Source organism: Myotis yumanensis, unplaced genomic scaffold (genome assembly GCF_028538775.1).
Source record: "Myotis yumanensis isolate MYYU_CA2020_CCGP unplaced genomic scaffold, mMyoYum1.0.hap1 SCAF_18, whole genome shotgun sequence".
NCBI lineage: Eukaryota > Metazoa > Chordata > Mammalia > Chiroptera > Vespertilionidae > Myotis > Myotis yumanensis.
Window position 1 is genome coordinate 21,128,983 of NW_027223769.1, and position 12,960 is coordinate 21,141,942.

Genomic DNA, 12,960 nt, shown 5'->3' on the forward strand with positions numbered 1-12,960 from the left:
ATACCCCTCCAGGATTTCACTTCCTTCTTCTTTTTTGTTTTTGTTTTTGTTAATCCTTACCCGAGGACATTTTTCTATCCAGAATTGAACTCGGGACCCTGCAGTCTGCAGGTCTGCTGCGCCAAGCCGGCTAGGGCCACTTCCCTCTTCTTTCATTGTAGGCTGGACTTAAGAAATTAAAGCTGGAAAAAATGTACATCCTTGATTTATGGCACCAGATGACCCCCAGAATCATTTTGCATTTTCCCTGCTTGATGCTGCACTCTGTCACATCCTATTGAATTACTTCCTAATGCTGAGCCTTCCCACTAAGGGCTTCCCACTAAGTTAATAACTAGGAAAAAGTCATAGTATAACCCAGCCAGGATACGTTGAGCCTGCTAGTAAAATAGGACAATATCTCAATGTGTTGGCAGTATGTGATGTCATGTATTGCAAGAACCAGGGAGTGGTCATGGGACCAGAATCTGGGGTTTCTGGGTAAGTGGTATTGAAGATTAGATTTGAATGGGGTGTGGTGGTGGTGGTGGGGGGGAATACAGGATTTAACACCATAGCAGGGACTTCATCAGATGGTGTGAACATGTCTCTAGGATGGTTCCTGGAGATGTGGAATGACTAAAGTACAGTGCGGCCTTGACTTACGAGTTTAATTCGTTCCGAGACCGAGCTCGTTAACTCAAATTACTCTATCATCTCAATGCAAAAAATCAGTCGAGAGAGACAGCTGGGATCTCAAAAAACTCGTTAGTCGGGACACTGGTAAGTCATGGCCCCACTGTACTTGGTGGAGAAATGCCAGAATTGCTATGGCAGACAGTAAGAGTAGGAAACATAGAGCCATCGAGGTAGGCATGTTAAGTGGGTAAACTGTGTAAGACCCAGTCATTTATTATTTGCTCCAGGCACCTGAGCGTTGTTAGTATGCCTTGTAGTGATTTTGAACAATGTCTGTCACTTTTCTGACCTGCTATCCTTCTGCTGACTTCCAAGTTAATTGAAACAGAGATTGAACAACTTGTATCAGTCTTTCAGACACCCCCCCCCCCCCCCCCCCCCCCGCCCCCGGACAGGTTTGAACAGACACACGCTGTAATGTCTGCTCTCTTCCTCCCTGACTCAGGGACCAGATGCCTCTCTAGCAATGTGTGTGGCCACTGCTTTAAAACCACTGCATGCCAGGGAGGGGGTGGAACAAGGGCGAGTAAAATCACCACGGAAATTGTCTACAGTTTTGAAGTCACATTTTCCCTTGATTCAGCATTTGCTTGGCTGCCGTAAGTTGTTGATTGTTTTGCAGAGTTCTGATAAAATTGGTCCTGACATTTTCTGCTTGTTTTGATGTGTCTGCGGGGAGATGAAAGCTTGGAGCTGCCTACGCTGCCATTTTGCTGACATTACTCTTCCAGATATTGGTTTTTAAATACCATTCTCCGATTTTAAAAAAGATGGGCTTTGCAAATGGGCACGGAAGCCAACATGAAATTGCTCTCAATGGGCAAAGCTGGAACAATTTAAGAAAATACATAAATAATATTAGTGCTGCATTATAACCCAAGACACAAAATAAATATCCACGAGTCCATAATAATATAGATGAATAATTGAACAAATAAATAGATATGGGGAAAGGGGCAGATCTTCTTTATGGGACAATGTGAATTAATTCCAATTACTTTCCCTCCCCTGGAGTGTGAGCCAGAACTGTGACTCACTTCCAAGTGACAGGGTATGGAAAGGGAACATAAAAAGGTCTTCACAGTGCCGATCAAGGATAACATCACCAGAGATATCAGGTGCAGATAATGAATGCACCCTTGATCTGATTTGATGGGAAGGGCACTTATTTTTTTGTGGTAGGTTTTCTTCCATAAAAACCCCTCTTTCAGGTCTGAGGCATTTAGGAATGACGAGTGCTGACATCTCAGACCTGAGTCAGTCTCAAGGTATTGCCCCTATTGGATAGTAATCGCAGCAGTCATGTGTATGCCTGCTTCCGGCAGGCAGCCTGCATGAAATGACTGGTCTGGACAGGATTGAAAAGTCCATAGACAGTCCATTACTGAAACTATGTGCCCCATTCTTTAAGCCTACAGACCCCTATTTGCTTCCTAAAACCCAGAACCACTGGTCCCGTGGACATCATTCTGGCAGCAAAGGCTCTCCATCACCCACCTACTGATCCTATAGCCTCCCATACTGACCCCAGAGACCCCATCACTATATTCAGAGCTGATACATCAGCAGGCTCAGACTCCCATCACTATCACAGAAACCCCGCCTACTAGCATAAGACTTCGTATCCTTGAGCCTCAAGACTCCCGGCACCCTGTCTAAACATCACTTGTCCTACAGACAAAATAGATTCCACATGTCAGATATGTCAGTCTCCAATTCTAGAAAGTACTTCTAGAGATCCCTTTGCCAACTCTGGAGAAACCGATTTCTGATTCTGCAGCCTTTCAATCACTCAGCCCTCAGCCCCACTCCCTGACTCACAGAGCCCTTACTACTGAACCTATGGACATTCATCACTGACTCCACACAAGCTCATCACTGTCTCCATGTACCACCACCATGAACCCCCAAACCCCTGTCACTTATTCCACAAACCCAATCCCACACCCCACAGCTCCAGTGAGGTTTGTGGCAAGGCCCCAGGTGGGCCACAAAAGAGAGACATCTTCTCCCTCCCCCGCAGGCAATCACACAAAGACTGCTGTCCTTCTCAAAAATGACCAGTAGATGGCAGAAAAATCCATGATTTTGATAGGTAGACACCTACTCCAAAGATTAAGAAGCTCTGAGAGTCTATACAGTTTTTCTGAGGAGACCAGCTCACCTGCCTGGTAAATACTGAGAATTGGAGATTGTTGTGATATTAGAATATTTTCCATCGAGTCTTTCTCTTCTCAGCCCAACGTTTATAACACAGCCTATCCCACTCCCATGCCATTTAACCAAATCTGTACCTGTCTGAAGAGTCTTGTGGTCAATCTCATCTTTCTCTTCATTAAAACCCATTAGGAAGACATAATCTGCGTTGAAAACTATTTTATGAAAGGCCTGATTATGGTATTTCATGTTCCTTACCGGAGTTTTCTGCAATACCGTGGAGATTTGGCAATTCAAAGTGATGAATCTGTAATGGCCAGAAAGGTGTATGTAATGTTTTGGGACAAGCAAAGAGTTCATCTGCTTCTAAAATTAAGTTGGTGGAGGTAGCCCTATTACTTTTTGTAATAATAGTAAGAGTGGATATTTATTCAGCACTGACTATGTGCTTGGCACTGTACTACACACTTTATATTGGCAAGTTTAATCTTCATTAATACCTATGAAGTGATGGATATCTCACACTTTTTACTAAGAAGTACACTGATGCCCAGAGAATTCAAGTAATTTGCTCAAGCTATACAATAGAAAAACGAGCAGGACCATTTCGTGTGCATTCACACTACATGCAATTGACAATATGGTGCTTGATGGTCGCATTGCTGGACTTTATGAATTCAAATTGTTCTCTTGACTCTGTGACACCTGTTCAAATCTTCTCATTACTAGATCTGGGAAAGAGTTTCAACTGTGTCACTCCAAGTAAAGAGCACACATTCTTAAGAGAGCATTGTGACAATGCTGACATTAGCAGAATGTGGTAAAGCAGGACTGTCCTGCCGGCTGCATGTTACCTGACCTTCTCGAGTGCAGTGGAGAGTTTAAGTCATCCCAGCTGCTGCCAGGGACCAACTCAGTCCATCTTCTCCCTCCCCCGCAGGCAAAGCATCATCTACTCCTTCCAACCTGATGTGTCCCTCTGGTGGCCCAGCGTAAAGCTCAGCACCAGCACCCTCACACATGATGCACGTGGCTCCTGGGAGCCTGTCCGCAGGTCAGTGGAAGGGGGCACCACACTGAGGGTACAGACCAACGAGGCTGTGCCAGAGAAGCTTCTCTTCACAACTCTGCTTTGTATAGACCTTGCTCAGCACAGTAGAGGGTGGCGGATGGTGTGTGAGGCTCCATGCTGATCCAGTGCTGGACTCTTTCGGGTGATTGCCATATGATCAGTCTTTCTGGTCAGAGAACACTCTCCCTTGAGAACTTTTCCTCCCTCTCCTATATGGCCCCTTTGGTCCCTGAACCACTGGGCTCCACCCTTCCCTGGACGGAGCAGAAGGCCTGGGTGGGCCCTAGCTGGGTATCTCAGTTGGTTAGAACGTTGTCCCTATAGGCCAAGGTTGTGGTTTGGATCTCTGGTCAGGGCACATACAAGAAGTAACCAATGAATACATAAATAAGTGGAACAACAAATCTCTCTCTCTCTCTCAAAAATAGAAAAATAAAAAGAAGGCCTGGCCAAGCCAGTCTAAGCAGAGTAGCGAGCCCTGAGCATGGCGATTGGTTGGTGAAGGGCACGTGACCCAGCGAGAGTTTGTGGAATTTTTTTCTGCTTGAGAAGAGAAAAGGCTGCCTTCTCAGTGGGCTTGCGGAACTGGCAGGTGGGAGGCTCTCTGAGGAATGATGCCGGAAGAGTTAAACAGAGCTGTGAGGTCGAGAAACAGACTAAAAGCCTGGAAGGTCCCGAGTTTTGGAGTCAAACCAGGCCAGAAGCCAGAGGGCAGTTCTGTACGAACCAGTTATGAGAGCCCATGAATACCTCCTCTTATGCTTAAGTGACTTTGAGCTTCTTTTCTGTCACTTACAACCTAATGTCATTTTGTGTTTTACCTGCCACAGCCCTTTCTACAAAGGGCTCTAGTTTCTTTTAAAGGATAATGATGTTTAGAAACTGCGATCTGGGCCCTAGGTGTGCTCATTGCTATTAGGTCTGCTCACAGGACAGAACAGAAAACAAATAATTGATTAATACATATGTGTACATATCTGATAACTTTTTATAGAAACATGCCTATAATTATTTCTGCATCTAAGTACCTGAATATATATTAAAATAAACATCAATTCACACTGCACTCACACATCTAATTAAACCATCACCACAGTATACAATGCACTTATCCCCTTTGCTTATGTGGGGAAGGAGTGGGAGGTTGAGTGAATTCATTGGTGGCACCAAAAGACCCTGGAAACAGGTTTGAGGACAAGCAACTGATCCTTGACCTATTTGTGACCTCGTCCTGAGGTAAAAGCTTGAGTGTGTGGTTACAGTCAGGGCATATGGCCTAACAAGATTTTATGTTTTATGTTGGAGTATATTAGGAGGCATGGCTACCGGTCCCTGATCCACAAGTAAGATCCAGCTACATGCCTGCCTGGACTTGGGCATTCTCAGAGGATGGGGAGAGATTAGATTATGGCCTCACCCTGGTGAGTGGCCAGTGTGGGGTGAGAATGAAGGAGCATGACTATGTCCAAGAAAATTCATGCCAACTTTGAAGGACAATGTGGGATAATGATTGAGGTGATTAATCTCTGAGAAATTTTGTGACATCCTACAGAACTCTTTCATGCAGGACATTTCAGGGCCAACGAAGTTGTGTTAAAATATTGGCATTCTCTCTGGTTTTCCTTTATGACCTGGGGTGATTTCAGTACCTTGTTTATTTGCATCAACATAGCATTAAAACCATGATTAATACTATCCTGGTGAATCTTGTTCCCTCTTAATCTCTATGAAATTGAGATAGTTATACTGCATCATTGATACTATTTTTTTCTTTCACATTAAAGTATAATTGAAATTGATACTGCAATTAATAATGAAAAGATACTTGAAAATTAGGGCATAAATCCATATTTTTATGGGTATTGTGAGGTTTGTTAAAGCAGTGCTCATTATTGCTAAAGTATTAGTAATAACTACTAACCATAGGGTATACTATACAAATCCAAATTTATTGAGTGCTTACTTGACTTCAGGTAATATTTCAAGTGTGTTCCATGTATTAAATATTTAATCTTGGCAGTAATTCTGTAAGAGAAGTTCTGTAATTATTTACACGTCACAGTTGAGGAATCTGATGCAAAGAGCTATTGACCGACCTGCCCTGAGGTACTACAGCCAGGAATTAATACAACTTGGATTTTAACCCAAGCACCTTGAGTCCAGGTTCCATTTAGTTAATCTTTGGGTTTCTCACAGTGATTACAGGAATACTTAGCACAAAGCACTAATATTATTTACCCACATTCTGTCACTATTATAATGTTATATCAAGAGGAACTATAAGAAAGTCTCTTCCTAAATCCTTCCTTGTCCCCCTTGTACCCACCTGGCTCCCACCCTCCTGGTGGTCTTTGCATCCTCCTGACAGATGTGCAGGGGTGGGCAGGCCTGTTCTTGTGCAATTACACCACTGGATTGTTTACCTGGAAGTTGGTGAGTCTGGTAGGTGGTGAGTCCCTCACTATGGTGTCTCCCCATGTATCTATAAGGGGTGAGAATTCTTGCTCTGGGGGTTGAGTGGGGGGTCTTGGGTGTGGGTGCAGTGGGGCTGCATATTTTGTTGTTTTGAGACTTGGCTGGAGGCACATAAGTGGCATGTTGATACCTAAACACAGGGGGTCTCTTTCCACCCTCTCAACCGTGATTTCTTTATTCTAGGGCTTGGCCATGTCAACAGGAAAATGCAGCTCTAGATCATATTACCAAAGTAACCCTGCCAACTTCTCCCCACTCCTCTCTCCCCACGAGCTCACCCTCCCTCCCAGCCCTTTGCCTTCTCTGACCCCTGCATGGGAACCCTCCATTTTAGCCAACGAACCAGAAACACAGTAATTGTAGCTCCTTAGTAACCTGGGACATTGTGCTCCCAGGACTACCCATCCATGGCTGATTTGGGACCATGCCCAGGGGATCCGGAGGCTGGACTCATGTAAACCACAGAGTGTTCACACAGTGTGCTGACGTCTGTCCTCCTGAGCAGTCCTGAGTAACAATAAATTAAAACTGAATAGATGTAGATGAACTATAGAAAAGAGTGCAGCCAGGAGGGAAAGACGGCATCCTGACAGCGACAGGTTAGAAGGTCTTTCTATGAGTGACCCAGCAGCTGTGCTTTCAGCCCAGAGCCTGTTGCTTACTCCTTCCCACCGAACCTCGCTCCCTCTCCCTCTTCCCTTCTCCTTCTCTTTCTCTCATTGTTTTATCACTGTTTTTGCCTCCTTTTTCCCGTTTGATGAGCCCCCTGATCTTCCCTTTTCTCTATCTTTTCTCCCTGCTCCTACTTTCTACTGTTTGCTCTACCTCCTGTCCTTCTGTTCCTCCCTCTGCTCCATGCTCCTTCTCTGCTCACAGAACTGTCTTCCAGTCCCTCATCTCCTGCTGCAATTTTTTTTCTATTATCTACATGGGAAAGGGCATAACAAGATGTGCTAATCTTTGCTTTGTTTGCTGCACCCCCAGAGAGACTCCCGTAGAGATAGCAGGTCACTGCTTCCTCACAATCTTACAATCACACAGGTGTAATATTGCTCCTGCCTTGTATTCAAATATAATTTACTGAACCAAGCACCTGTCTACACTCCGCAAACAGTCATTTTGAAATAACTCAAATAAGGCCCACACAGATTCCATGCCAGTGTATAGAGTGTCGGCTGTGGACTGAAGGGTCCCGGGTTCGATTTCTGTCAAGGGCATGTATCTTGGTCGCAGGGGCCCTGGTCAGGGAGAGTGCAGGAGGCAACCAATCAATGAGTTTCTCTCACATTGATGTTTCTCTGTGTCTTTCCCTCTCTCTTCCACTCTCTAAAAATTAATGGAAAAGTATCCTCTGGTGAGAAAAAAAGAAACAGAACTAAATATAATAAAGAGAGAAGGGACTAGTTTTGAAAGAACTCTGGAAAATTTTTAAGTTGATTATGTTCAAAGGAAAACTTCAGTCAGTACCCAAAAACATTTACTAACCAGACCTCACATAAGGGGTAAATACTCTATAATTCCAACTTATGTCTACATCTTATATTTTTACAGTGTTTATGGTATTTTATTCTTGGAAAGATGTTTTATTTTAAAATAGTCAAATTTGTCTATTTTCTTTCATTTTTTTTGCCTTTTGTGATTTGATATCCTAAGATTATTCCCCTTTGTGTTCTTATAAAAGTTTAAAAGTGTAATGTTTTACACTCAGGACCTTAAGATGACAAGGAATGATTTTTATATTTGCAAAGCAGTCTTGATTCTGTGGGAACAAGGAACGTCCTTTCTCTTTCACCTGGTGGGTTTTGATTCTGCCAATCATCAGGGGAAGTGAGGGCATGTCAGGTGGAGTCTGACCCTCGTCTTTCTGGTTTATCCCTTTGCCTGGGCCCTGAACTCTTGCTTTTGGTAGGATGAGGAGATGCAGGAACTGTGGAATGAGAAGGATTAGGGTCAGGCGAGCTGTTGCTGGATGAATGGAAATGAAATCTGATTGAAGAACTGAGGTAATAAAGGAAAAGCTGTCACAGTCTCAGTCTGGGATTTATTTTTTATAAATTTTACTAATACATACACTGCTTACAGAATAGTAAGCAAAACTTAGGTGTACAACCCAGTTCTGTTAACAGTGGCCAGATCGAGCAATAGAATATTAAAGCCTAGGCCAGAACCCGAGGAGTAGTGCTTGGAACAGTTGCTGCAGCCTAGGCTTAGACGTTAGAGAGGTTAGTCCATTCACAGCGACCAGCTGTGGAGGGGACACACATGGAGTTTAAGGAGTGGTTTCCGTTCCATGATTGATATTGACAATTTGTTTGTTTCCACACACAATCTGTGAGATCAGCTTCAGGGCAGCCAAGTGAGCAGAGGTGGCAGGGTTGAATCTACAGGTGGAGGGAGATACAGGATTTACTCTCATTCCCTTCCCACCTCTTGTTCGCACACCCCATCCTAAAAATACAAGGGTGAAGGGGTGGAGGGGTGGGGGAGGAGTCTGAATCCAGGGAGAAGCTAAAGGGGACAATGAGAGGGGACAGGGAACAAGAAGGAAGCGGGGAAGGAGGCCAAGGTCACCCAAAGAGGGAGATGACAGGGAGGAAGATCTAGGAACAATGACCAGAACCTGGGCTGCAGAGGAAATATACATAGGAGGCTACTCACGTGACATTTGCAGCCTGTTGGGTATGCCATCTGGAAACCTATTTTCTGCTCTCTGGTGAGCAGGTTCCAGAGATACACCATATGGCACTTCGTGAAGTTCACTCTTCCGGCCCTCAGGAAGCCTACGGTGATCAGAGAGCATGGCCTGGGGTCAGCACAGCATGCATGGATGCCCCCTGGGAAGGACATGCTAAGGCCCTAAGGTAGTTATCCCCAGAGAGTCTGGAAACCCAGAGGCTGGTACAGTGATCCACAAATCATGGATGATTTTAAAATGGTCCGGCATTTTCCTAGGATGCATCTGTCAGATTATGAACAAGAGGTCCCTGGTCCTCCATGGAACTGGGGTTGCGGAAATACAGTGGTCATGAGGGGCTACATGAGGATGGGGTGCTCACCTGCAATAAGTAACTGTGATTGTTTAGGAAATGTCCCCCGATATCCACAGTCATTCCAACGAAGAGGGGTGTAGATATTACTGATTAGTGGGAGGGGTTTGGGACCCTTGAGGATCTGTGATGGGGGAGAAAGAGAGGCTAAGACCTTAGTTTTCCTTGAAGATGCTAGGCTCCAGACACCATTGAAATCCCTCTGCCCAAGCAGTTTGGAAAGTCTAGTTTATTTTGAAAGAAGGGGTTAAGAAGGAAAGAGGTATTGGGTTTACCTTAATGGTGTTGACTTTGAAACTTCGTTTTTGGAAAGTGTTTTCTCCTGGCCCTAGTATCTGCACAAGTAAGACTGGGAGGAGGAAGAAATAGGTCAGGAGCCCATAGGTTCATTGATTTAAGATTTTCCATCCTGAGTCTCCTGGAGACATTGTTCAGATCTACAGAGCTCCCCCACCTCTGCATTTCTCCACCCCATGGTGAGACCTTCTTGATGCAGGCTTCCCTGGCATCTCCCTAGACTCACCAATGTCTGACGTGCAGAAATATGTCTGAGGGTGCTGAAGTTTACATTGACAAGCACTGCAAGGTGTGGACAGAGCCAGGAGCAAGGGTAAGGCCAGCAGGACTGAGGGATCCATGGTGGGTCCTGGGGAACACAGAGCATGTGTTAAATCATGAACTTTTTCTAGCCCATATGGGTTGTTTAGCCGCCCACATCTACCTACAGATAGAAACTGAGCTGGCTTTGGAGGACTGTCTACCTCTCTAATGTCTAGAGACCTAGAAAGATAGAGTCCAGCCCCCCAACAATCTTGTGGACCACATGCATGAAGTTGGTGACTCATGTCTAAAATGTCTTACCTGTCCTGGCTGGCATGGCTCAGTGGTTGAGGTTCACCCTATGAATCAGGAGGTCATGATTTGATTCCCGGTCAGGCCACATGCCCTGTTTGGAGGCTCAGTCCCCAGGAGGCAGGAGACAGCCTGTCAATGATTCTCTCTCATCATGGATGTTTCTATCTCCTTCTCCCTTTCTTTCTGAAATCAATAAAAATATATTTTAAAATGTCTTACCTCTGTCAGGTTGGTCCAAGGTATACCACTGCTTCTACAGAACACCAAGCACTAGGGAGGTTAAATAGTCTTCTGAATTTCCTTTTCATCCGGAGGCTTATCACCTGGAAGGTACAATCTGATTACTGGGTGTACCCATCACTTGGAATCATTTTTCTCTCATCTGCATTTTCTTTTCATCTTTCAAGCATTTCAACCAGGCAGGTATGGTCCAACTATTGGGTACATTTGTCACTTGGAATTTTTCTCTGATGATTATTTAAGGAGCCACCCAACTCCACCTATTCCTGGACAGTACTATGGATTCAACTGTGCCTCTTTAAAATTTACAGGTTCAAGTCCTCAGAATATGATTATTTAGAGACAAGGTCTTTTAGAAGGGCATTAAGGTAAAACGAGGTCATTAGGTTGGGTCCTAATCTAACATGGCTTACCTTTATCTGCAGAGATTAGGACACAGATAAACACATAGAAGGAAGCCCATTTGAAGATACAAGGAGAAGATGGCCATGTATGAACTAAGGAGATACTCAGAAGATCCAGACTTCCAGCCTCCAGAACTATAAGGAAATACATTTCTGTTGTTCAGGCCACCCAGTCTGTGGTACATAGTTATGGCAGCCCTAGAAAACTGACAGACTCCTTTGTTTTATTTATAAAGTAGTGCCCCAGTGCACAGATTCATGCACACTGAAAGGAAACTAATTAGAAGATGGCTGGTAGGGCAGGACTGGGTGAGAGGGACCAGACAGGCCCTGGAGTCAACCTCCTGCGGTCCCTCCCCAGCCCGTCACACCTGGGTGTCTTTGGAGTGAGCAGGTTCCTACGGCCTGGCCTGCAGGGATCCATATATATAAAAGCCTAAGGGACTGTCCAACCGTCCGACTGGTAGGTATGACATGCAATGACCACCTGGGAGCAGACACTATGACTGGTAGCTATAACACCCACTGACCATCAGAGGGCAGATGCTCAAGTCTTACATCACATATCTGACACCGCCTCTTCTGTGGTGACTTGGCAGCTGCGGTTCTCGGGAAATGCACCCCAGAACTAGAGAGGAGGTAGCCCGATTCCAGGGTGCGTCACCCGAGAACCGCACCCTCGCAATCCAGGACCACTCAGAGGATGTCAGAGAGCTGGTTTCAACCAAATCCCCGCAGGCCAGGTGGAGGAATCTGTGCACTGGGCCTCTAGTAGATATATATTTAAGGGCCTTTATACAATTTAAATTTGTACAGGATTTTGAGAAAATAAAATCACCTCCAACACCAAATTTACCAAACAAGATTTATTCCATCATTCCACTTCTATTCCTGCCCCTACTTCTATTTCTGCCCTCCCCCCACCCCCTCACATTTCCATTTATGATATTATGGCTTACCCTCCCATTGCTATGTTAATTGAAACATCTATAAGCACATGCATCCACTCTCTCAGATAAAACTGCAGCACACTGTCTACATAGCTTTTGTTATCTTGCTATTTTTATTTTATGGCATATCCTAAAATGACACTACAATAGTATATATTCCTTTTCTTCAGACGGTTCTATAATCCTCCATGCTGTTGTGCCCTGGATTACTATCCAACCGGTTCCTGATTATTGGTCCTTTCACTACTTTTCTGTTGTTTGCTCTTACGAATAGTACTTCAATGAGTAGGCAAGTGAAGACATCATTTGCTATATTTGAAAATGTGATTTTAGAAGTGATTTCTAGAAAATGGATGGGGCTAGGGGCTGTTTGCATTTTTTGTGTGACTTGTCCATATCATGTCCTATTTTTTTCTATAGGTTTGATTGATTTTTTTTCTCTATATCAATTAACCCAATACCTCTACTACAAAGATACCTTTTTCCATTCTTAATCGAGACGTCATCTTTATCATATACTAAATTTCCTTATGCATTTGAGACTGTATTATGATGTTCCAGCCAATTAACCTATGCATCCATTCCTTCATCAGTACCACATAGCAGAGACTTTAAAAATAATTGAATATGTTCTGTTTTAATATTTTCTAGAGAATTTTTTCTTTTGCATTTTTTTCACTTTTACTACTGCTAGAGGTGGCCCCAATTTTTTGTCTCATGGCCCCTCTCCATCTTTAAAGCCAGCAATAGATAGTCAAGTCTCACATCACATATCTGACAGCACCTCGTCTGCCTTTTTTTAAATACATTTAGAGCAGTGGTTCTCAACCTTCCTAATGCCGCGACCCTTTAATACAGTTCCTCATGTTGTGGTGACCCCCAACCATAAAATTATTTTCGTTGCTACTTCATAACTGTAATTTTGCTACTGTTATGAATCATAATGTAAATATCTGATATGCAGGATGTATTTTCATTGTTACCAATTGAACATAATTAAAGCATAGTGATTAATCACAAAACAATATGTAATTATATATGTGTTTTCCGATGGTCTTAGGCGACCCTGTGAAAGGGTCGTT

At 44.0% G+C, this 12,960-nt stretch overlaps 1 protein-coding gene across 1 annotated transcript; it reads right to left on the minus strand.

Annotated features, from left to right (window-relative positions):
* Positions 1 to 8,568: 8,568 nt before the first annotated feature.
* Positions 8,569 to 10,306, minus strand: LOC138996929 (metalloproteinase inhibitor 1-like). The gene is made up of 6 exons (XM_070398209.1): positions 10,291 to 10,306; positions 9,953 to 10,075; positions 9,705 to 9,778; positions 9,439 to 9,553; positions 9,041 to 9,162; positions 8,569 to 8,763 (listed from the first exon to the last, which is right to left on the minus strand). The coding sequence occupies exons 1-6, from the start codon at positions 10,304 to 10,306 to the stop codon at positions 8,590 to 8,592; spliced, it is 624 nt and encodes a 207-aa protein (XP_070254310.1). The 3' UTR covers positions 8,569 to 8,589.
* Between the last annotated feature and the right edge of the window lie 2,654 nt (positions 10,307 to 12,960).

Excerpts from the sequence above, each read along its gene's own strand:
- LOC138996929 (XM_070398209.1), bottom strand. Across the intron at positions 9,779-9,952 it reads TTTCTGCACGTCAGACATTG|TCTTACTTGTGCAGATACTA; the intron begins GTGAGTCTAGGG and ends TCCTCCTCCCAG. Across the intron at positions 8,764-9,040 it reads CAACAGGCTGCAAATGTCAC|ATTCAACCCTGCCACCTCTG; the intron begins GTGAGTAGCCTC and ends CTCCACCTGTAG.